The sequence below is a fragment of the Syngnathus scovelli genome, chromosome 6 (genome assembly GCF_024217435.2).
Source record: "Syngnathus scovelli strain Florida chromosome 6, RoL_Ssco_1.2, whole genome shotgun sequence".
NCBI lineage: Eukaryota > Metazoa > Chordata > Actinopteri > Syngnathiformes > Syngnathidae > Syngnathus > Syngnathus scovelli.
Window position 1 is genome coordinate 18,555,866 of NC_090852.1, and position 22,214 is coordinate 18,578,079.

Here is a 22,214-nt window from a genome sequence, read left to right on the forward strand (position 1 = left end):
CACAATCCTCCCCGGCGTAAAAGCTCGACCAGTAGAATAGCCGCGTTAATTGGGCGCCTTGTCTGACCCGGGCTCTTTCCCTTCCTTTGCGTTCATATCGCTAATATCGCTCTCATTTTATAAATGTAACATTTCCAACACGCGACGGTCTCTTTCGCCGTGCGCCCGCGGTTATTTGTCACGTTCGGCGTCGTGACAAAATTCCGAATGAACGGTGAAATAAACACAAACTAAGTTGGCTCGCTAGCCAGCTAGCTAGCTTAGTTGTTTAGCAACAATGTCCAGTCTTCCTCAGAATAATTTAGAAGAGCAGCTTGCGAGACACAGCAACAGCGCCCAAAGCAAACTATTTATGGGGAAATCTAAATCGGGGTGAGTGCAAGAGTCTGTCCACGAGCGTGTCGCATGCTAATCGCACGAATTAGCTGCTGTCATAAATAATATAGCGTCATGTTTGCGTTGACTAATAAGAGATCACTATACCCTTATGTTATGCATACTATTGTGTTCATTGCTAATATGTGCTTTTTAAGGTGTATGCATTACATAATTAAGATTACATAAAAAGTCCATCTGCAAAATGACATTCTGAAATTCTCTCTTGTTGATATTTCAGGCCATTTTCTTTTAAAAAGAAGTCCTCATTGGGTACGAGCTGGACAGAAACCCCGAGCAAGGTAACGAGTCCAAATGTTTTAGCAAGCAGGAATGTCAATGTCCCTGCAAACAGTTTGGTGACTCAACGTGTTGTGACGTTTTCAAACAAGCCCAAGACTTCTCAAAATTCCAAAATCAACAACTTCTTCTCTGTAAGTTCCAAATGCAACTCAGACGTCAGCACGGATAGTGTCCCTGCTTTTCGGTCTCCGTCGTCATTGGCGTCTACTGGCAAAGTGTGTCCGCCTAAATTTGACAGACCGGGATTAAATACCAACGTCAGCACTCCCATCAGTTTGGATGAATCGCTTGGATTCCAGATTGACGACTGGGATGATCTAGATGACTTTGAAACTCCGACCAAAGCAAAGAATGCTTCCTTTAATGAAGACACGAGTAGAACCGATAAGCCAATCGCATCTCCCAAAAAGGATGAAACGCAAACAATTCAAGTGAGAGAACTTGCAGAGAGCGAACTGGACGATTCTCCGATTAACACACCGAGAAGACGCCACCCGGCTTATCGTAAATCTGTTATTAGTGACAGTGAAGATGACGTTAATGAGGTGCCCATGAAAGGTAACACACTTCACAGTTTGATTTTTGCATCAATGTATTTAAAAAGGCAACAAATAGTGAAGATGTGCGTTTTTTGCACCCACACAGATGATAACACAAAATGGGTCGACCCTAAAATTAAATTGGATGTCACCTCGGAGCGTGAAGATGATCTTGATTACGTACCGCCGTCTCCGGAAAGCTATCACAGCAAATCTCCTGTGGAGTTCATGTGAGCCTTTTTTTTCTTTCCCGAATTATTTTCGGACTCCACCTTGAAAAGGCGGACTTTGTATTACCAAAATAAATTTAGAGACATTTTGAAAAATTTGATTAATGTATATTATTGTGACCAGCAGCTTTAGATTAATTTTCTTATTTAATGTTAATTTATTTTTTTTAATACAGATCCAAGCCATGTTATGCTGACAACACTAATAACTCTCAATCCAAACGATCTACTGTGACCTCTCGTCAAGCTTCTGTTGAGCACTCGACAGACAAGAAACGTGAGCCCATCTCGTCTTTTGACATCATTTGGCATCTTTCTTAATTTTCTTTTTCCTCGTGTTTATTTTCCTCTCACAGATGACGAACTGTATAGCATCATGGAATCTATTTGTTCTCTGGTGGATTCCATTCCTGAACACGAGCTCATCGCTCTGTCGTGTGGAAATGAGCTTCTGCTGAAGAGGGCTCAAAGGTATGGCAGGTTGTACCTCCACTTTTCTTCATGACATTCCATCACAGCACTACTCCACCTTCTTCTCTCCCTCCAGGAAGAGAATTCTCATTACCGGAGGCGACGCCTTGCTGAGGACTCAGCAGCCCGACAGCACTGTGAAAGAAAAATCTTGCTCAGATTCATCCAGCAGCTTTCTACCTCCACTTTCAAAGAAGACTCCTCAGGTTAGGAGATCCTCCGTCATCTCTAAAGAAAAACCGCCAAGCTCAGTTGTGGAAGTAGAGAGCATCTGTAATTCTCCATCAAGCCACAGCATCTCAAAACCAACTCGCGATATAAGCAGTGTCAATGAGACCGTTGATGATGAAGATTTTTTCTTCTCGCCAAAGAAGAAGACAGAGACTCCAGCACGGATTAAATCCACTCCACAGACGGATGTTTCAGGAGCGGACCCCGATGACTTTTTCCTCGACGACTTTGACATTGACGACTTGAACGACTCTGACATTCCCGAGTACTTTGACGAACCGCAAAGTTCCGCAGCGACTCCGAGGACCTCCACCGCTGCTCCAATGGCCGTGAAGGAAGGCGGGCCCAGCAAGTCCTCATGGGAAAGGAAACCTACGACGCCTGCACCTCTACCCAAACCCGCAAAGATTTTCTCTCCTGGTAAGTCGCCGACAAAACCGTCTCCATTAAATATCCACCAAAAACAGTTGACAGTCTTTTCATAAACGAACTCCATTGCAGAACCTACCTTCCGAAACCCGGCGCACGACCGTTTCCGAGGCTACAACTTCTCCCACTCGCAGGAAATGATGAAGATCTTCCACAAACGCTTTGGTCTCCATCAGTTCCGTTTCAACCAGCTGGAAGCCATTAATGCCGCCGTCCTCGGGGAGGACGAGTTTGTGCTCATGCCCACAGGTTTGCACCTGACGCAGATCCCTGTGGATGTCCAGAATGCTGACCTGTGCTTGCTTTTTTGCAGGTGGTGGGAAAAGTCTGTGCTACCAGCTTCCTGCCTGTCTCTCAGCGGGAGTCACTGTGGTCATCTCGCCACTCAAATCTCTCATTGTGGATCAAGTCCAGAAGCTCACCTCCCTGGATGTATGATGGCAATTTGTTGCTTGCATCTACTTGTTGATCTACTGAGTAACATTGTTATTTTTTTTTTTTTTTAGATTCCAGCCACAAGCCTGTCTGGTGATAAAAGTGACGGCGAAGCAGCGAGGATCTACACACAGCTTTCCAGAAAAGAGCCCATCATTAAACTCCTCTACGTCACGCCTGAGAAGGTGATGGCTTGATGTACACGTGCATCTCATTCGGTTAGCACATCGTTGACGAAGTTCTAAAGCTGAAACCTGTGCTCCGCATTTTGATTCACTTGACACAGACGGAAAAAATTTGATTTGAAATTTCTAGTTATCACAAAACCCTAAAATTCAACATCTCAATAAATGTCTATATTATTCAGGACAAAAAAAAATCCATATTCATGTCATAAGAATTGGCCTTCTGAAAATTCTTTCACATTTTTAATAAATCTAATATGTGAGGTCCACTTTTCATTCCACAAAAATCCATTTTTCTTCAAATGCACTTGCGCTGTATGTTTTTTTTTTTTGCCACTCTTGACTTGACATGCGTTTGTTCCCATCCTCAAGGTCAGCGCCAGCAACCGTCTGGTCTCAGCCCTACAGAACCTGTACGAGCGAAGCCTCCTGGCTCGCTTTGTCATTGACGAGGCTCACTGCGTCAGTCATGTGCGTAGTAGTAGCTCCTTTAAAACATAACAACTGAACCGCCCAAAACTAAAAAGTCCTTTTCAATATTCCAGTGGGGCCACGACTTCCGTCCAGACTACAAAAGGCTGAACGAGCTGCGTCAGAAATTCCCCAAAGTGCCCATGATAGCTCTGACGGCCACGGCCACCCCCCGCGTGCAAACTGATATCCTGCACCAGCTCAGCATGACGCGTCCTCAGGTGTAAGTGTATTTCTGACTTGACACCATTGAGTTATGTTTTTTGGTGTCTCATTGCTCTTCATGTTGTTCCTTTCCAGTTTCACCATGAGCTTCAACCGCGCTAACCTTAAATACGCCGTACTGCCGAAGAAACCCAAAAAGGTCGACGAGGACTGCGTCAATTGGATCAAGAGGCATTATCCACGTAAATACTGAACCCTTGATTATTCCAATATCAAACCGTGGCCTCATTTTTGTCGCAATCCGGTCGGCCATCTTGTAGGCGATTCTGGCATCATCTACTGTCTGTCCCGAAACGACTGCGACACCATGGCCGAGAGTCTGCAGCGAGCCGGGCTCCTTGCGTTATCCTATCACGCCGGTCTGAGTGACGGCGACAGAGAGTACGTGCAGTCCAAGTGGATCAACCAGGACGGCTGTCAGGTGAGCCCGCCCGTCGCAAACCGAAATCCCAAACGGTGCGACAAACGTACGTCCTCCCCACCAGGTCATCTGCGCCACCATTGCTTTCGGCATGGGCATCGACAAACCCGACGTGCGCTACGTGATCCACGCCAGTCTGCCTAAATCGGTCGAGGGCTACTACCAAGAGTCGGGGAGAGCCGGCAGGGACGGGGAGGTCTCTCACTGCATTCTCTTCTACAGCTACGCCGACGTGCTCCGCATCAAGAGGATCATCAGCAGTACGTGGAGTCGACTTAGTTTGATTTGACGCTTGGTCGTCGGCTGCTCTGAAAGCACCTTTTTCCTCCTGGCAGTGGATCGAGAAGGTGACAGAAACACCAAGGCCACTCATTTCAACAACCTGAGCAGCATGGTGCAGTTCTGCGAGAACATGATGGACTGCAGGAGGATTCAGCTGCTCGCCTACTTTGGAGAGATGACCTTCAATAGGGGATTCTGCAAGGAGAACCCCGACGTCACCTGTGACAACTGCAGCCGGCCTAATGTAGGATCATCCACTTACTATTATTACTAACTAGTGATATTCATCGTTGGTGTGTATTTAATGTACACAGGAATACAAGATGAGGAATGTCACTGAAGAGGTGAAGAACATTGTGAGGTTCGTGCAGGAGAACTGCGAGAAGGTCGGAGCCAAGTTCGGCCGGACCGCTAAACAAACCCGCCTGACACTCAACATGCTGGTGGACATCTTTGTAGGTAGGACTTGCCTCGCCAACATGGCTGCCGTGTGTCTTTCGCTGGACAAGATAACAAAAAATCGACCTCTTCTCAGGTTCCAAAACTGCCAAACTGCAGACGGGCATGTTTGGAATGGGCGGGTCTTATTCCAAGCACAACGCCGATCGCCTGTTTAAGAAACTGGTCCTGGACAACATCCTGATGGAGGACCTGTACATCACCAACAATGGCCAAGCTGTGTCGTATATCTCTGCAGGACCAAAAGCTGTCAACATCCTCAATGGAAACATGGAGGTCACGTGAAACCCGAAAAATATGTCACACAGACCAAACCTGACACTGCTGTCTCAATGCAGGTGAACTTCTATGAAACGGAGAGTGCTTCCAGTGTCAGAAAGAACAAAGCTGCGGTTGCCGCGAACATCTCCCAGAGGGACCAAAAAGTTCAGGAGTGCCTCAAGGAACTCGTGGAACTCTGCAAGAAACTGGGAAAAACCTTCGGGATTCACTATTACAACATCTTCTCCACCGCCACCTTGAAAAAGCTGTCTGGTAAATTTTAAAATGTCGACATTTTGAATTTCATCTCAATTTTGAGTCTTTATGTATTTGAATGTCATCGACAGAGAGGCTCTCCTCTAAGCCCGAAGTCTTGCTACAAATCGACGGTGTGACCGAGGACAAATTGGACAAATACGGCGCTGAGGTGATCCAGGTCCTGCTAAAATACTCTGAGTGGGAAAACCATGGTAAAACATTTCTTGATTCTTCTTCTCTGTGACGTTGCTCAAATGGAGCTGAATCTCACATCCGCAGATGAGAAGTTTTTCAACCAGATAGTCCAGCTTGCAATTAAAAGTAGTCGTTGCCTTTATTACAACAGTCGAACAACAGCCCGAGCCCGGCGAAGACAGCTGGATCGACACGACGCGAGGCCGTTCGGCGGCCGACTACGAGGACGACGACGACGACTCCTCTGCCTACTTCAGCAACCAGGGGCAGAAGAGGAAGAAAATGCCTTTCTTCAAGTTCAACAAAAAGCGAAAAGGATATGGCGGCGCCGGTTCCAACTCTCGAGGGTGCCTTGTGTAACTTGTCATCACTCACAAATCGACGTCATTGTTTTAATTTGTTTTCGCTTCTCCATCAGTCGAGGCTACAGCGCCAACAAATCCTGGGCGTCCAGAGGGGCTTCCCAGTCTGCCAGCCAAGGGTCCAGAGGAGCGACAGGAAAGACGCCGGGTTTCTTAACGGTGCCCACGCCGCAGAGCCAGCGACCTTTTCTCAAGCCGTCCTTTTCTCAAATATAGCACCGATGCCCCAGGTTGTATTTTATCATGTCTAAAGTGTACAGTGTTGCTAATCTATTTTTCCTTATGGAGTTGTTACTGTTTTGTTATTAAAGAGCATCGAAAAATGTGTCGCGCCACTGAGTCAAACTTGGTATGTAATGAAGCAATTTTAAAAGTTTGGAAAATCGTTTAAGTGCAGGGAAAAAAAAATAATGCGAGTGTTGTAGCCATCTGATGCTACCACAGATTTGTCTACCAAACTGTGGTACCATTGGATGGTAGCTTAGGGCACAGGTAAGGGCAGAGGGTCAAAGGTCATTTCAAACGTATGTTTATTTCAAGTCAGATTTATTCCATTTCATGGCACCAGTTTACAAAGGACTACTGGAGAGAAAGACGATTTCCAAGAGGTTAGCTAAGGTACAAACACGACTGCTGGATTTGGCACATGGTTGTTGCAATACAACTTGTAATGTCATGAGAAAACAGATGACTTCATATTATGTAAACAAAATGAATGTCAATTTTTAGAATCAAAGCGATATTTTTGTGACTCAGTAAGACATCTTGTAGATTTGTACATCACATTGTACAAAGTGTCACTGTTGAAGTCACAAAGCTGGATGTCTCATACACTCTTGTTCAGTGGGGGGACAAAAAAAAAAAAAAGATGGTACATAAGGTGCATCTCCATCAAATATAATTCTGTAAAAACAAATTTCTAACTCATTTCGTAAAATAGCGGGGTTTTTTTTATATAGATTTAAATTTCTTGATGGTAAATTGCAGCTTTTTGTTAGCTGTAAGAAAAATAAATTAACAATGCCTTTTCATTTGTGTCGTTAGTGGATGTTTCAAAATAATTTAGTTTTTTTTAATTGAAATCATGAAATCAAGTTTGTGATAATGAGATGAAACTAAGAAGCCAAAGTCAAAACTGTTTCATCTTATTATCCTGCGCCTTTTCCCACTAAACTGCTGGTTTAACTGATAAGACTTAAATACAAACAAAATGTTACATTTCCTCTAAGCAGCATGACGAAGAACATTCAATGAAACAAAATAAAAACATCCACACAAGAGGTTAATGAAGAAGAATTACAATTGGAACAAAACCAAGCCAGTAATCACATTCATTTGTAACACAGATTTGTATTATTATTATTCAGATTTCTTATCATTCACCAATTATTGCTTTTTGAATGGTGCCTTTCTTTGTTTGTAAATAATTTTTTTCTTTTTTTTACTTTCAAGACGCTACATGAGGCTGATACAACTACAGTATGTTCACTTTTGTTTGTTGCGTTCTCATTCCAGCGGACCGAAAGCAATGTGCAAAATAAAATAAAAAATATGGACGCGGAAAAGATGACACTTCCCCAAAAGTGGAGAATATAATGAATAATCTATATATTGTTCTTATATATATATATATATATATATATATATATATATATATATATATATATATATATATATATATATATATATATAATTTATTTATTATTATTTTTTTAAAAAGGGACTTTTCAATTTCGACAACATATTTGTTTTTGCCAGAATCCATCAACAATGACAAATGCACTTAATCTGTAACATGTTGTTTTTGTGTTTATTTTAACATCTATCAATTACGTTTTTTTTTTTTTTACACAACATTTGATGTAAAAAAAGAAGTATGAAAGATGCAAATGTATTTTGGCATTACAAGTGTATTCGTATTGTACAAACAGACGCAAGGCGGACGGACACTTGTTTCTCAGTCGACGCTCCTGTCCTCGTTTTAACTCGCAGCGCTACAAAAAGTATCATCGTAATCTTCAATAACAAAATAACATTTGAGTCCTGTTAAAATATACATCGGCGCTGTCAATATATTAGGAAACAAACTCATTTTGTACAAATAAAAAGTACATCATCTGATATTCTACTTGCAATATGATACATAAACCTAAAAGTTCCTCTTTAAACCAAAATAAATCTTTATTGTAAGAAATAATTGAAATTCACTGAATCTCAAGGTCATGAAAATGAACGAGCAGAACCGACAAGCACATTCAAGAAGTACTTTATGAGCATTGCACGTCTACGTCTGTCCTGTACAATAAGTATATCTAGGCTACTCATCACTACTCGCAAGGTCATGTGACTCTTCACCATAGCCTCATAAAATACTAAAAAGATCTATTAAAGTGACCTCTTAAAACAATAACCAAAACCATCAATATTCATCATTTCATATTCTTGTCATTCACCCGAACCTTCTTTTCGCTTCAACCTTCTCTGTCTTTATTTATATTAAGTATCGCTGTCCGCTCCACCAAAAGCCGGGTACACGTTGTGATCAAAAGGCCGATTATCGGCTGTCTCAAAAAGATTATTGTGAGTGATGTCATCATAAATATAAAACCTGTTCAATATTTCCGAAAGCTAAAATAGGATATTCAACACAGTATGTTTGTACCCCGCTAACTCCCTTATTTTCCCTATTATCACTCTTCCTTTCCTCTTGTCTTGATGAAAATGCACCTTTAAAATTAATAAATAACTAAAGGCAATGCTCATTGCTCTCAAAGTTCTCAGATTTTTTTATGTAAAAAAAAAAAAAAAAAGGGGAGGAAAAGATGATGGGTATCCAGAAAAAAAGAAGAGAACGGAAGCAAAAGTGAAGAGGGCGAGGTGGAAAAACTCAAAAGTGTGAGAGGGGGAGAGAGAGAGAAGTTGTCCTGGGGTCACCAGGGCGGTCCGAGCTGCAGGGAGGAGGACGAGTCCCGTGGGCGCCACCGTGTCATCTCCTCGGCCCCCCACCGAGCGGCCATTTTACCAACGCGAGCGCCTCATTTGCTAACGAGCAACCCGCCCACCCAGCGGAGCTTGCAGGCAAACCACCGTCTGAGGGGACAAAAGTATTCGTAATGGAACTGCTCGAATTCGGGGGTCCGGCGGATGTCGCGTAAGAACGCTACGTCGAGGTCGGATTCGGTGAGGATGATGAGGAGGAGGAGCAAGACAAAAAGGAGTCCGACGGTGACGAGGAGCAAACGCAGGACACTCAAGACAAACTTATTCACCTGTTCCACCTCGCCGAGGGCCCCCGTAGCGCCCTCTTGTCCAAAGTCCCCCCCGTCCCCTCGCGTGGGGGTCCCGGCTTCCGACTCCTTCTCCTCCTCGATGCTGCAGGGCGCCCCGTTAATTTGCCGCAGGGACACCGGCAGTTCGGCGCCGTGCTCGGCCACCGGCGTTGGGAGGACGCTGTCGGAGGGGCTGTACGCTTCGTCCGAGATCACCGCCGTCCTGTCGCCGGCGTCGGCGGCCTGGCTGCGCGAGCGCGGGATGAACGCCTCCCCGTGGGACACCGAACGCACCGGGGTGGAGTGGGCGCTGTCACGGAGTGACTCCAGGCCTGAGGAGACAGGTGGAAATGTTTACAACCCTGCAGACTCAGAGTTTTATCTACAGTTTTTTGGCCAAAGAATAAATAAATAAATAAGATTAGTGCGGGAAAACCTCCTTTACAAAGACAGCCTCTCCCAATACGTCCTTTGACGAGTTTACCTGGATGGTCGCCGGGCGACGGCGTCACACTGGCCGACTCTGACTGGCCTTCCAGAGCGGGGTACAGGGGCAGGACCCCCAGGGCCTTGCCCAGCATGCGGGGCCCCAGGCTCAGAACGCGAACCTTGACATCGCGGTAGCAATGGTTGACCATGCGCAGGTGGACGTTCACCCGAGTGGTGATGCGGATCAGACACTTCACCATGACTGCGACACGAGCGTGGTAGTCCCGTTCTGAAAAGTCCCCTTAGTCCCGATGGCCCCTGTCCCGGAGTCCGGGCCAAAGAGTCGCCGTGTGTCAGCGGGCTTCGCTTGCGGACGAGCGTGTGAAGCGATGGTATCGCCTGGCTTGGCCCCACCCAGGCCAGTGACAAACATGGAGTAGTGAGCCCCGGGCTATTTTCAGCGGAGGTATTAATACCGCTTGCAAGTCATGCAGTTCTGACACCACAGCAAAATACACTCAAGTGGGGACGAGGGTCACTTAAGTTTGGATAATCGTATTACGTGTGTGTTTTCTCGTGAAAACAAATCTGACAGCTGGAAGCCAGGTGAGAAATTTTATTTAAATGCTACCAAATATGTGACTGGTTACAGAGTTGAAAAGAGAAAAGCTGATATTTTTCGGTAGATTGGACTATATATATCATTATTATTTCTATTTTTGTAACTATTTTATGAGTATTTATCTGACCTTGCAAATTCAAGCATATTTCAGAGGAGGCCAAGGCCCCCGCAGGCCCCCCCTAGCCCTGCCAGTGTCAAAAAATAAAACTGTGCTTCAGACCCCCCACCACTAGATGGCGACAATAAACGTAACATCATGCCACCATCAATCCACATTGGTTTCCTTGGAGTGTAGCCAAAATATCACTTGATGGCGCCATTGCACCATTAAAATGCTTTATCAGAAGACCGATGAAGGACAAACTATTTTTTCTCCTTGATGAAAGTCGGCAGGAGGTCTTCAATCCACTCAGACACACTCAAGTGACAAGATTAGGACCTTACCCTCCATGATGGAGATGTGCACAGCTCTCCGGCGTGTGCGCGGCACGCTGGTGAGCCGAGGCCCGTGCGTGATGGATGGACAGCTCCTGCTGGGAACCAGGCCAGCTCTGCACGGACACACACAAACATAACACCCAGTAGCCTACTTGCTACACATCCTGCCATAAATATTTCAGAACATCTTCTGACTGGGTACCTGTGTATTTCCGGAGGTTCTCGTTTGATTTTGGCACTCTGTTCCATCACTTCTTTTGCAACGCGACCACTGTCGTAAAGCAGAGATGAAGCTGAGGGTGAGTTGCACAGACCTTCGCCAATGTTAGCGGTGTCAATTAGCCTGGCTCTAATGTGTCCTACTCATTTGGCTCGCTTGCTGTGATTATTTATCATCTGCGGTTGAAACCGGTTGACGCAGCAGAACACAAGGTCAGGAGGTCACATCCTCTGGGAATTTTTTTATTTCCCACTGCTGCCGCTTTCCTCTTTCTGTCATCATTCATTAAGTCTAGTTAGCTCCTACCTGTAACGGAATCGGCTGCCCTTGAAGAACAAATTGCTGCTGGACACTGTGCGGACCTGACTTGACTTCTCAAGCCTGAAAAGGAAAAAGAAAAAAAAAAGTGGATATTTAATCTTTAATAAGACTGATTGATGAGATTAATTCTCGATGCACTGGCCAGTATTTGATTACATTTGACCTCAGAACTTCCACCACATGTCCTGAGTCTGTACTGGCATTGGAAACATTGATATCGGTAATCTGTACCGGCTGAATGCCGGGAAAGAGAGAAAGAAAACACGAGTGAATTATTCAACCGCCTCACGTGTGTATGCATATAAGTTCTGGCACGTCTCCATACACTATTCAATATGTTTAGAGTCACGCTAAGTGAGACATTTATTTTTAATGCATACGTTCGTTCGCCTTTGAGAAAATAACCTGATAGAGCTTTATAACCACGCAGACTTCCTCGAAAAGAACATTGTCGCTTTGGAGAATTATCCAAAGGTCACATGGAGGCGTTGAAGCGTTCAACTCACTTGTAGAAGGCTTGGTTCTCCACGCCGCACTTCCAAAGGTGTTTGCATGCCTCTGGTGTGGGAGCAAAGTATGTCAGGGTGATCTTTGTTTCCTGCACGTTGAAAATAGAAGACGGCGTGCAGGATCATTAAAAACACTGAGGGGGGGGGGGGGGGGGGGGGGCGGGGGGGGCATGATGGACAACATGCATGGCAGCAAGTCACGCTCTCACCTCCTTGTGGTTGACATAAACGTGGAATGTCTTGCCTTCAAATTTCAGCTTGGTCACCTCATTCCTGTCCGGGAAGCAAAGTGCGGAGAAACGGACTAATTACATATTCGTGAAAAGCTTGATGATAAAAAAAAACAGCGATAGAGTGGAGAAAAAAACAAATGAAATTTAATAATAGTCATAAAAATCTAGCTTGGGCTGAAATACTTGCTGTTTATATTGTTCTTTTAAATTTAGCTACAGATAATTATTAGCCCTCATCTAGTGGTCAAGAGTGGAATTACACTCAAAATGAAACAGCAGCTAAAAAAAAAGAGATTCATAAACTAAAAAAATCCACAAAAAGCAGAACCCACAATGAGGGATGATTAATATAATATGCAATATAATATTCAACATTTTTTTTAAATATTGTCTCCCTGCCATGCTCCAGTTGTCCTATATTTAGCTCACCATTTGAGAAAATGCACTCTCTTGTTTCCCTGCAAGACCACAAAACCAAAAGGCGTGAAGGCGAGGAAAGCCGGGTTCCCCGACACGTCCTGGAGAAGACACGAAACAAAAGATGACACGTACAAAACGTTGTACTACACAATCACAGCTCTCGACATGTTGTTGTTGTTGCTTGGTTGCAATCCGCATGGAGCAGCTCACCTTGCACGGATGTGGATCAACACCATATGTCTCCAACATCTGGGCCTTCTGCAGGAAATTTCGCTCTGATGTTTCAGGTGTCTGCCCACTGGGAGCCAACGAGGACACGCCAAACATCAGGAGCGGAAACATAAACAACACTTTTGATTTAAAAAAAACTTGCAGGAAGGGTAAATTGATCAGGAAACGACATTTTTTAAAATTATTTCCGTCTTCACGATATCACATTTAAAAACAGTGTGTAGTGAAAAAATAGTTTGCCACTAGAGGGCAGCAGTGTCTGCAATAGTTTCACTTCTGCTCAAGTAGTATTTCTTTTTTCCCATCTTACATCAGTTCTGTCTTGTGTATGTCTGCGATGCGCCGCTCCAGTTTCTCCGAGTGCTTGGGGAAGAACTGGAATTTGGAGCTGTAACCTTCAGGGTGCTTCCCGGGGTCGTAATTTCCAATCTCAGCTGGAAGAAGGAAAGAAGGCAAAAAGGTGATGTGATGAGCACGGTTCTTCACATCCCTCGCATGACCCTGATGCTGGATTCTCCTGCTCCGAGGAGAAGCTGACCAAGCAGCAACATCTTTAATGCATGAGCCCCTCCCAGCACTTTGCTCTTCATGATACTATCTACGGATTTCACCGTGCGTGTCTTTGGTAGAGGCCAAGATAAGAGGCCAGATAACCACTTCAAAGATTTTGCTCTATTTTAGCTCGGTCATAAAAAATTTACTCTTTTAAGGGTACATCCGTTAAACATATCGGTAAAGACGACATTATAAAACTGCTAAAAAAAAATATCATTAGTTTTAAGTTGTAATAATAAATGGCCGACATCATTTTGTAGTACTTCCTACCTATTTATCTTTATTAAAGATTGATTTTGTGGCATCTTAGTAGTTCTAAAACTAACATAGAAGCTTAAATGATATTGATGAATGTTTGCCCAAAGCATCTTGGCAAGGAAAAAACAGCCAAAAAGAAAAAAAGTAGAGAAAGAGGAACAATTTTTTGTTTGCGTCAGACACATTGATATTTTGAAGTGCCTAAATTGCATCCCTGCTCACTAGTTTGGATTTTTTTGTAAACTCTGTGGGGGCACATCACAAACTCTTGTAGCAAGGAAAACAAAAAAAATCACCCTTTTTTTATGACCGTGTGTTACTTCAGTTTGTCCATCTTACTTATACATTTTCCAGCATATGTTATCTTCCATTATTACCTTGAAGGATGTGGGCAGCTAGCAACGCGGCGTCCGAGGTTTTGCACAGGAGGCGGCCGTGGTAAAGGTCCCTTTTGATTTGCAGGAAGACGAGATATCTATAATGAAAAGGACAACACGAAGATCAGCGGGGCGTCTGAATGGATGCGGATGATGTTCAAGGGTAGGCCGAGAAGCTTTCTGGAAGCTTCTTGGAGATTTTGCTTTTTAAAAATACAATGGTGTTGCTCTGCCATGTTTCATTCAGGGTTACCACGGAAAGCTTTTTGCATCTCTAAACAATGTAATTAATATTCATTTTAATGTCTTAGATCAGAAAAGTGCTCGTTGGTTTTTTTAATGATTGAAGGACATGATTGTTGTTTATTATTTACAAAGATGGATTTGGAAATGTGGAAACTAGCGCACTGATGAACTAGCAAGGATGCGAGTATTTTTAAATTTGGAAAACTGATTTAGAGTTTGTTTATTATTATTTTTTTAAATTACTATTATATATCAAGTGTAGTGAAAATATATAGTAGTTAGTATAATATAAACTACAACCTGTTAAAAGGAAAAATATCTTTTGGTAGATAATATCTTTTGACAGTTCAAATTAAAACTGAAAGTTTATTGTCTATGTAAAAACAGAAAAACATTATTTGAAACAAAAAAAAATTACATAGGATTTGGAATTCTGTAAACTTTCGTTCTAAGTTGCATCTGTATGAGTCGAGATCCTTCCGTAAAGTTTGAGAAAATGATTTTTTTTTTTTTACCGAGTGATTTCCTCCTTGAGAGCAGCTGGATCAGGAGGGTAGAACTTGACACGCAGACACATGGTGAACGGAGGCTGAGCTGGAGGAAACAAATATTTTAAAAAAAGAGTTTGTGAGCAGACATCAAACATTTCAATAAATCAACGTGAAACACATCACTGCCAAACACAACAGTGACATCATCATTTAGTATTTGAAAATGTCAAATTTAATTAGACCCCCCTCCCCTCGCAAAAGTATGCAAGTCAAGAGTTACTTTTGGGCCAGTTGCCAAGCAACCGCCCGAGTGAATTGATTGTGTCTACAAAATTTACCTCTAAATCATTAGACCATGTTGAACTTTTCTGAGAGTGACTAATCGCTTTTTAATTTTTATGTTGTCAAATCAGCTCAACACTGTCACGAGAGTGTAAACATACAGATCATCGTTTAAATCGATTTTTTTTTTTAAATATGCCATACTTACATTTCATTTGTTTAGCGATAGACCTTGTTAACTCCAACCAGTGCTGCATTGGAAGCAGAGCAGATTAGTAGGTTAGTGACATCATTTCTGAAATCAAACATTTTGTGTAGTTTGAGTAATTTGAGTAAAATTCCAAAGACCAATTAATTGGTTATAAAATTAATTTTAATTAAAAATTCTATTTGAACACTTTAGCATTTTATTTAACGAGTCACACAAATTGTAGATTGGCAATATCCTGGAGCAAACCTTCTGTATTGTTTAGAAAATAATCAGACAACACAGTGGTGAACCATCATTTCTTTAACCAGGAAAATTGTGTTTCAAAAAAGATAATATTGAAAGGAAATAACTTCAATGTTGTGTGAAATCAAATTGTAAAAGCTTTCCGTGTGGATAATGGAGGGCGGAAGGATTTCATTTTCCGGGGGAGGATAAAAATTGAAGTGTGGAACTCTTGAAAAAATATTCATTGGAGTCTGAGAGGGCAGCGTTATGATTTTTTTTTGGTCTGGTTCATTAAGCAGGCTCTTCCTGTGGATTTTTTTATTCCCTGATGGCGCAACATTTAAGCTACCTGGCTGGGAGGCGGGGCATACTGGTGGTTGGCAGCCAATCACAGGGCGCGATTAAAAAAAACAATGCCAATGTGGTCTTCAATTAACCTGACCATCAAAAACACAAAATATTTCATTGTTGCATTGGATGGATTATAAAAATGAACAGCATTTTGATTCAGTTATTTTCTGCCACTCAATGCTTAGTGACATGGCCCGCAGGCAGCTCCAGTATGTGCTCAGTTGTCGCTTGTGTGCTCCGACACGCATCATTAGCTGATGAGGGCATTTAACAAGTGACGTTCCTCAGGAATACAAATCACAGCTTACCCGCTGCTTATCGGGGTCCACATATCTGATGCCGAAATAATCTTTCTCCAGCAAATTGAGGTGATGGCAGATGAGGTCGAAGAGATATTGACCTTTAGCGTCTCGCTGTGGGACACAAGAAAAATGTGTTTGTATTCAAATCTGAACAATACATCAATATTTAAAATAATAATAATAATAAATCAGTTCAGAAAATAGAGTCTAGTCATTCCAAATGGCTTCGTATTAAAATGTAAAATAATTCCTGATGTGTTTATACTCAAATCTGAATATTCAATCAATATTAATGGCTGAAAGATATTTTTTTTCAGTTCAGAAAATGGAGTCTAGTAATTCCAAATGGCTTCATATTGAAGCTAAGCCGTGCTGGAGATAGGCTGACTTCATCCTGCATTAGACCCATCTGAGGTGTTTCTGGTGCTAGAAGCTTAAAGAGATTCTGAATTAATATGCAAAGAATCTGTGGCAGGATTCTGTAATCCTCATAGGAATATATATACTTTCCAAAACCAATCTAATCCTACACTTTGTCCACTTGGCTCAACCTAGATTTTTTTGGTATCAGATGGAAACTCACTTTGCTGAGAAAGAAAGGAAAGCGGCCCGTGATGCTCTTTGCTTTAACCTTCGCGAAAAGAAGCGGTAATTCATCGTTTTTAATCGTGTACAGCCAGGAGGGCTGCACAAACGAATTACATAACAAGCAAGCGTCACTACAGCAAGATTTTCCTCCAACAATTTTGCTCCAAAGAGCAGTCAAAAAGAAGTCAAGCTACACTGACAAAGGTATCGCTTGGAAAAAAAAAAATGGCTGTTGCCTTGACAGCAGGTCTAAGCACGGCTGTGTGAGTCAGACTGAGGTCAAGTTTGGACAGGAAGCTCCTTCTCCTCACTGCTCTCCTGTCGCCCCCGATGGCTCAGCAATTGTCACTCATGTCGTCGATAAGGACAACTTTGTGGCCTGTGCCAAATGCCGACTGAAGGACGAAAGGAGTTCTACTTTTGCAAAAAGTGACTCATTGGCTTCAATGAGGGAAGCCGACAAAGCCACAAAAAAAATTGACACTTCCAAAGAATTTTTATTTTTTTATTTTATTTTTTCTATTTGAAAATTGCTACTTATTATTATTATTTATTATTTAAACATTATTTATTATTATTTAAAATAAATATATATTTGAAATTATTTTTATTTTATTTCATAAAGATCGTGCCAGAATCCAAAAAGTACCACATTAGTAAATGTTTCCTTAACCAAAATCTTCCTCATAAACAAATAAATAAGATGAGGAGCATTTCTTCCGTTCAGTCCAGAAAACCGATTCCAACATTGTCTCATTTCGTATTGTCACCTCAACAGCTGATAACAAATTAGTTGTGGGTCCTTCACTCCACCATTGGTGCAGTTATCACCACTAAGTAGATTTGAGATCTCCCGAGAATACCAATGAGCTCTACCATGGTATTGTCCTCTGCATAGAAGCTTCTGGAGCTCATTAAACGCAAGGCCATAAAATAAAAATAATATTGGGGGGTTCTTTTGTAAGGCATTATTGTTTCTTTTTATCTCTCTTTGTGATCAGGCCTTCAACAATTAGGAAGCAGTTCAGCATGGAAAGGATAACACTGAGACTAAAAGGACATCTGGCCTTTTGTTCACGACATTTGTTAGTATTCTGAACTGTTCACTCGGGCACCCCTCAGTTGCTCCCCAGTGCCCCCCCCCAACTCAGTCCCTGCCCCACGCCAAGGACAGCTGCCTTTAGTCCTCCACCAAGCAAGATCACAAAGAAAGATTTTTTTTGTAAGCACAAGCAGGTGTACCTAATAAAATGTCCTGTGAGCAGAAAGGGCCGAAAAGTATTTCTTTTTCATCATCTGTAGGTGAACGTGTCCAAAACAAGCACAAAGGAATGGAAAAATATTTCCTAATGTATCTGAAGAGCGAACAGAGCGGCTCTTTTACTTCTAAGAGCGACCCCGTGTGTAAAATGGGCACTTTCCTTTCAGATTAATCATTAAAATGGGCTCCATGTCCGCACAAGAGCTCAGGGCATTAATAAAAGATAGTATCACGGGAGTGGAAACCATCAATGCCATTAACCGTGTGTGTGTGTGTGTGTGTTTTCAACCTGTGGCGATTTCATTTGGTTTCATAAGCAAAGGACTTTCTTACGTCCCCAAAGAGAGCAGTTAATGCATCCGAGGCAGTGAGTGACCGAGCTCCACGGACTTCACGTCGTGACCTCCGCCGAAAAGGTTGACCTGCCCATATGAGAATCTCTCACTGGCAATTTGATCCATCAAATTAGTGTGCAGTTTAAAAGGTCAACATTAACTAAAGCAAATAAAGGGCAACCAAAATATTAATAATATTAATAATTAATAATATTAATATAATATTCATTATATTTACTTTATCCAATCAGCCATTTTCTATTTTCTGTTCAGCGCTTTTTTAAATTCACGTGCCATAGCGGGTGACATTTTTTTTCTTTTTTATACATAATTGGGAATTAAACACTACCAGTGCAACTTTTTTTTTTTCAGGACAGTCATACAGCTAGACAATGATAATGCATGACACGATATATAAACATGACATCTGCGTTTATATATAATTCCAAATAACGTCCTCGCTCATTGAGTCGGCGTGCAATTATCGAAGCCATTAGCCAAGTATGACGGGAGGCGGGGATAAGCACCTCTCAGGGATGTGCGAGGTCAGCGGGGGGGGTGGATGAATATGCAATTTCCATCTGAGATACATTTACTGATTTACTGAAGCCAGAGAAATAATCAAAATAATAGTGAAAGCAACCTAAAAAATGTGTGACGGCTCGAGATTAGCATACGGTGTGATATTTTTCGTCAGTGTCGTGGCTCGTTGGCAGCTGTTGATTGGGGTTATTAACGTAAACAAAGCCCCGAGCGGGAGGAGGAGATATGCTACATGAAATGTGTCACTCTAATAATATCAAATCATCAAAACGCTCGAAGGGGGAAATTAACAAAGATGTCATGGACGTTTTACAAATTATATTTCCGCTCAGGATATGTAATGACCATTTGATGTCATCACAAAAGAGCAGTGTTAGGCCGAGCAGTTCTAATGAGGGATAGAGCGCGCTGTGAAAAAAAAAAAAGAATGTGGGCCATCAAAGCATGATGGAAATGAGCAAGCATTTGACCCAGAAGTGTGAGGAATCAAGAGAATAAAGAGAACGGCAAAAGGGGCCGAGGGGGGGCACGGTGGGGGCATTTGAATGATTATTGTGCTTAAAGCCTCCGAGCATAAGGGAGGTTTTAATACTGACATTTATGATAAGATGAATTCAAGCGAACCGAAAACCGGTCCGGCATTGCCATGGCGACCCCGCATCACCAAGTCTTGAGAACAGCTCATCAGGTGTACTGTCAAAAATGACTAGGATTAATCGATTAATCGTCAACTGTCAATTATCAAATTATTTTTTGGGAGATAATTGATGAATTGTTTAAACACACCATTTTTAATTCAAAACGGTCCTTTTCAGCTTCTCTACAGTAAATATCTTTTTTTTTTTTATAACCCACCATCAAACTGGACCTCAGGAGATTTTGGCTTTAGTTTAATCTTGTTTTTAAAGTTCTTTGCGCAATGCACTATGGATTCATTGTGTTTGAATGATGCTATAAAAATAAACTTGGCTTGCCGAATAATGCAGCAAAATTCCTCAATTACTACTAATGGCTTCTTTACTGTAATCATCTTAATGGATTTTTATGCTGAGGATATCACAGGATGGTGCAGAAATGGAAAAAAAAATCAGAGTTGATTTGATTTACTCGATGGAGTCTCCTGGAGTCTCGTAAATTAGAGATAAAAAAAAAGAAAGGGTCTCTGTTTATGAATGTAAATCTCTAAAGTCAGCTGTAGTTGACAGGAAATGCTGAGCGGAGGGAAAAGTGCTTCATTTGCATACACAAGAATGCAATCGTTGTACTAATGCTGAGTTGAGAAATAGCAATTAGTTAGTCCATTCTGTGCACGGCTTTGCTCGATACTTGTGCCCGAATCCGCAGCTTTGAGTAGGCTTGACAAAAATCCCAGTCCAGTCATTAGTTCTCAGCCCACCAGTGATGGATGTCCCTGCCTGCCTGCCTGCCTCTAGCAACTATTCTATCAGAGAGTCGTGATTACAAACATTTCAGGAATCACATTTTTCAGCGCTGTAACAAAAAGCAAAACATTGTTTTTTCCTCTGTCGCCTCACATCAGCTTCTTGCTAAAAAGTGTGACAAATAACCCCCAAAACAAATGAGCCGCACAATCGCTGTCAAGCTTTGGATTAGCATAAAAACAATACATCTTTTTTTTTTTTGCTGCACAAATCCCATCTGCGATGCGCCACTTCTCTCCATCCTAGTCGAAAGAAAGGCCGGTGGGCGACGACCTCGGTGTGACTCAGACTTTCGGAACCGACACATTTGGCGGTTCTGCGGCGAGACAAAAAAATGGCGAGCGGCCGTATCATAAGCGCTCGGTCTAGCCAACGGGCATGACGCACTACATCGGGCCTCCTGCCAAAAGTATCATTCAGACATTGACTCATATCAGGGATTTATCTGTGATTTAGCCACCAGCAGTGTACAATTGGATTTCATGGCTGAAAATTCTTTTCACAGCATGCTTTTAAGATTATTATTTACCCTCTCCGGGAACTTTAAAGCGATACTATTTGGAGAAGTTACCCGAAAGTACAAGGTGTTAGCTTCCGAGTGCTAGCTTAACTCATAAGGTCATATTAATGAGAACGCTAAAGCAGATTGATTGACTACTTTATCTGCAGGGGAAGCGTCTATAGCACACAGGCGCCTCGTCGAATTTGCATAATGAAGCACTTGAGAAGACTATTGATTTAACAAGTCAGCAAAGGCTTCGCTTCCTCGGAGTAATGCACAAGCGCCAAATGCATTAGCGGCAACGTAGCAGATTGACGGTTGCGTTTAGAGAATAGCATTGAAGGGGTAATGCAAGGAAATTGTGTATTTGCCAGCAGGACACAAGCGATAAGAAGGAGCCTGGAAAAGTCCAGGCGAGAGAGCGGAGAAAAGGCGTAAAGCTATTTTGGAGTCGATAGCCGCCGTTTAATCCACCTCGCAGATGGAAGAGTGTTTACTTGACAGACACATTTTGTTTACATGCGACTTTGCCATGTTGGTTGCTCGTTGGTGGAGCAGATTTATCATCCCCGCATCATTGAAATATTTACGATACGCAGAATACTGAAGATAAACACAATTCTAGCGTTAGCGCTTGTGCTAATAAACGCCACAGTGTCTACTTTGAGGCCAAAAGGGAAACAGTAATCTCCTCTTCATTTTTATTTCACAGTTACTATTCTGGTGTTTAGAACCAACTGGCACAAGTGAGGAACGCCAAGTAAAGCAGTGAAAATTGAAAATCACTTCACTTTTTTTGTAAATAGCTTGACAAAAACACTTTTGTGTGCCAATGAACCAACACGCAAAAGGGCGACACGTTTATATACAGCAGATTTTACCAAAGATAAAAAAAAAAAAATCTAAAGTCATACACTGATTAGCGCCAAACAGTGGCATCATAATAGAGAGAAATTAGGAAAATGATTTTATTGGTCACACACTTGAGTCACCACCCGCTGTGAAATGCTGCAGAGCTCTTCAGCATCCCACAAAGCTGAGCAAGCCTTTTTGCGCTGTGACATTAAGCGCACGAGCAGTTGCTGGCTGTGCTGCATTTGGCCACCGAAACAGCAAGGAGTGACAAGAAGCGTTGACATGTCGGCTGAGGAATTTGGCACGACAGCTTATTTGAGAGATTTACTGCGGTGTCACTTAAGGAGGCTCATCCTTTGACACTATTCAAATGACTTGAAACTAGATTGCTGCTTTAATCATGACGCTGTCCGATTCATAAAAGTCCAATTTTCCATTTCTTTTCAGGGTTAAGATTTGTGACGTAACAAATCTCCGATAGTTACGACAACCTTGATCGAGGTTAATCAGGGAGGGAGAATGGAACTTAATTAGTTTCCACGCTCTAATATGAGCTGGTATTTTGA

The 22,214-nt window shown here is 42.3% G+C and overlaps 2 protein-coding genes and 1 long non-coding RNA gene across 7 annotated transcripts in view; 2 read left to right on the plus strand and 1 right to left on the minus strand.

Moving 5' to 3' along the window:
* The first annotated feature begins 22 nt into the window (after positions 1 to 22).
* Positions 23 to 6,457, plus strand: blm (BLM RecQ like helicase). 4 transcript variants are annotated; one of them, XM_049723167.1, is made up of 22 exons: positions 23 to 372; positions 617 to 1,236; positions 1,324 to 1,447; positions 1,624 to 1,724; positions 1,804 to 1,918; positions 1,995 to 2,124; positions 2,290 to 2,569; positions 2,651 to 2,827; positions 2,892 to 3,010; positions 3,085 to 3,198; positions 3,571 to 3,669; positions 3,744 to 3,892; positions 3,970 to 4,076; positions 4,155 to 4,315; positions 4,380 to 4,575; positions 4,651 to 4,841; positions 4,912 to 5,056; positions 5,133 to 5,332; positions 5,395 to 5,590; positions 5,665 to 5,787; positions 5,922 to 6,117; positions 6,189 to 6,457. In XM_049723167.1, exons 1-22 carry the CDS (start codon positions 278 to 280, stop codon positions 6,346 to 6,348), a joined length of 3,798 nt encoding a protein of 1,265 aa, XP_049579124.1. In that variant the 5' UTR covers positions 23 to 277; the 3' UTR covers positions 6,349 to 6,457. The 4 variants fall into 4 exon arrangements, with proteins under 4 accessions (XP_049579124.1, XP_049579125.1, XP_049579123.1 ...); XM_049723168.1 differs by having other exon boundaries at positions 2,293 to 2,569; XM_049723166.1 differs by having other exon boundaries at positions 617 to 677; positions 768 to 1,236; positions 1,995 to 2,569.
* A 1,458-nt stretch (positions 6,458 to 7,915) lies between these two features.
* Positions 7,916 to 22,214, minus strand: part of LOC125970654 (novel FERM domain containing protein) — a 28,309-nt gene continuing 14,010 nt past the window's right edge. The window contains exons 2-14 of one of the 2 annotated variants that reach the window (XM_049723195.2): positions 16,129 to 16,233; positions 15,242 to 15,284; positions 14,776 to 14,854; positions 14,015 to 14,112; positions 13,135 to 13,258; positions 12,804 to 12,891; positions 12,603 to 12,691; positions 12,150 to 12,213; positions 11,938 to 12,020; positions 11,417 to 11,491; positions 11,093 to 11,161; positions 10,897 to 11,003; positions 7,916 to 9,733 (exon numbers count right to left, since the gene is read on the minus strand). In XM_049723195.2, the coding sequence (XP_049579152.1) occupies positions 9,168 to 9,733; positions 10,897 to 11,003; positions 11,093 to 11,161; positions 11,417 to 11,491; positions 11,938 to 12,020; positions 12,150 to 12,213; positions 12,603 to 12,691; positions 12,804 to 12,891; positions 13,135 to 13,258; positions 14,015 to 14,112; positions 14,776 to 14,854; positions 15,242 to 15,284; positions 16,129 to 16,233 (1,590 nt within the window). In that variant the 3' untranslated portion in view covers positions 7,916 to 9,167. Of the gene's footprint in view, positions 9,734 to 10,896; positions 11,004 to 11,092; positions 11,162 to 11,416; positions 11,492 to 11,937; positions 12,030 to 12,149; positions 12,214 to 12,602; positions 12,692 to 12,803; positions 12,892 to 13,134; positions 13,259 to 14,014; positions 14,113 to 14,775; positions 14,855 to 15,241; positions 15,285 to 16,128; positions 16,234 to 22,214 lie in introns of both variants that reach the window. The other variant, XM_049723194.2, reaches the window with a different exon arrangement.
* On the plus strand, positions 10,338 to 11,078 carry LOC125970655 (uncharacterized). The gene is made up of 2 exons (XR_007482175.1): positions 10,338 to 10,436; positions 10,839 to 11,078. It is a non-coding gene; the product is annotated as an uncharacterized lncRNA (long non-coding RNA).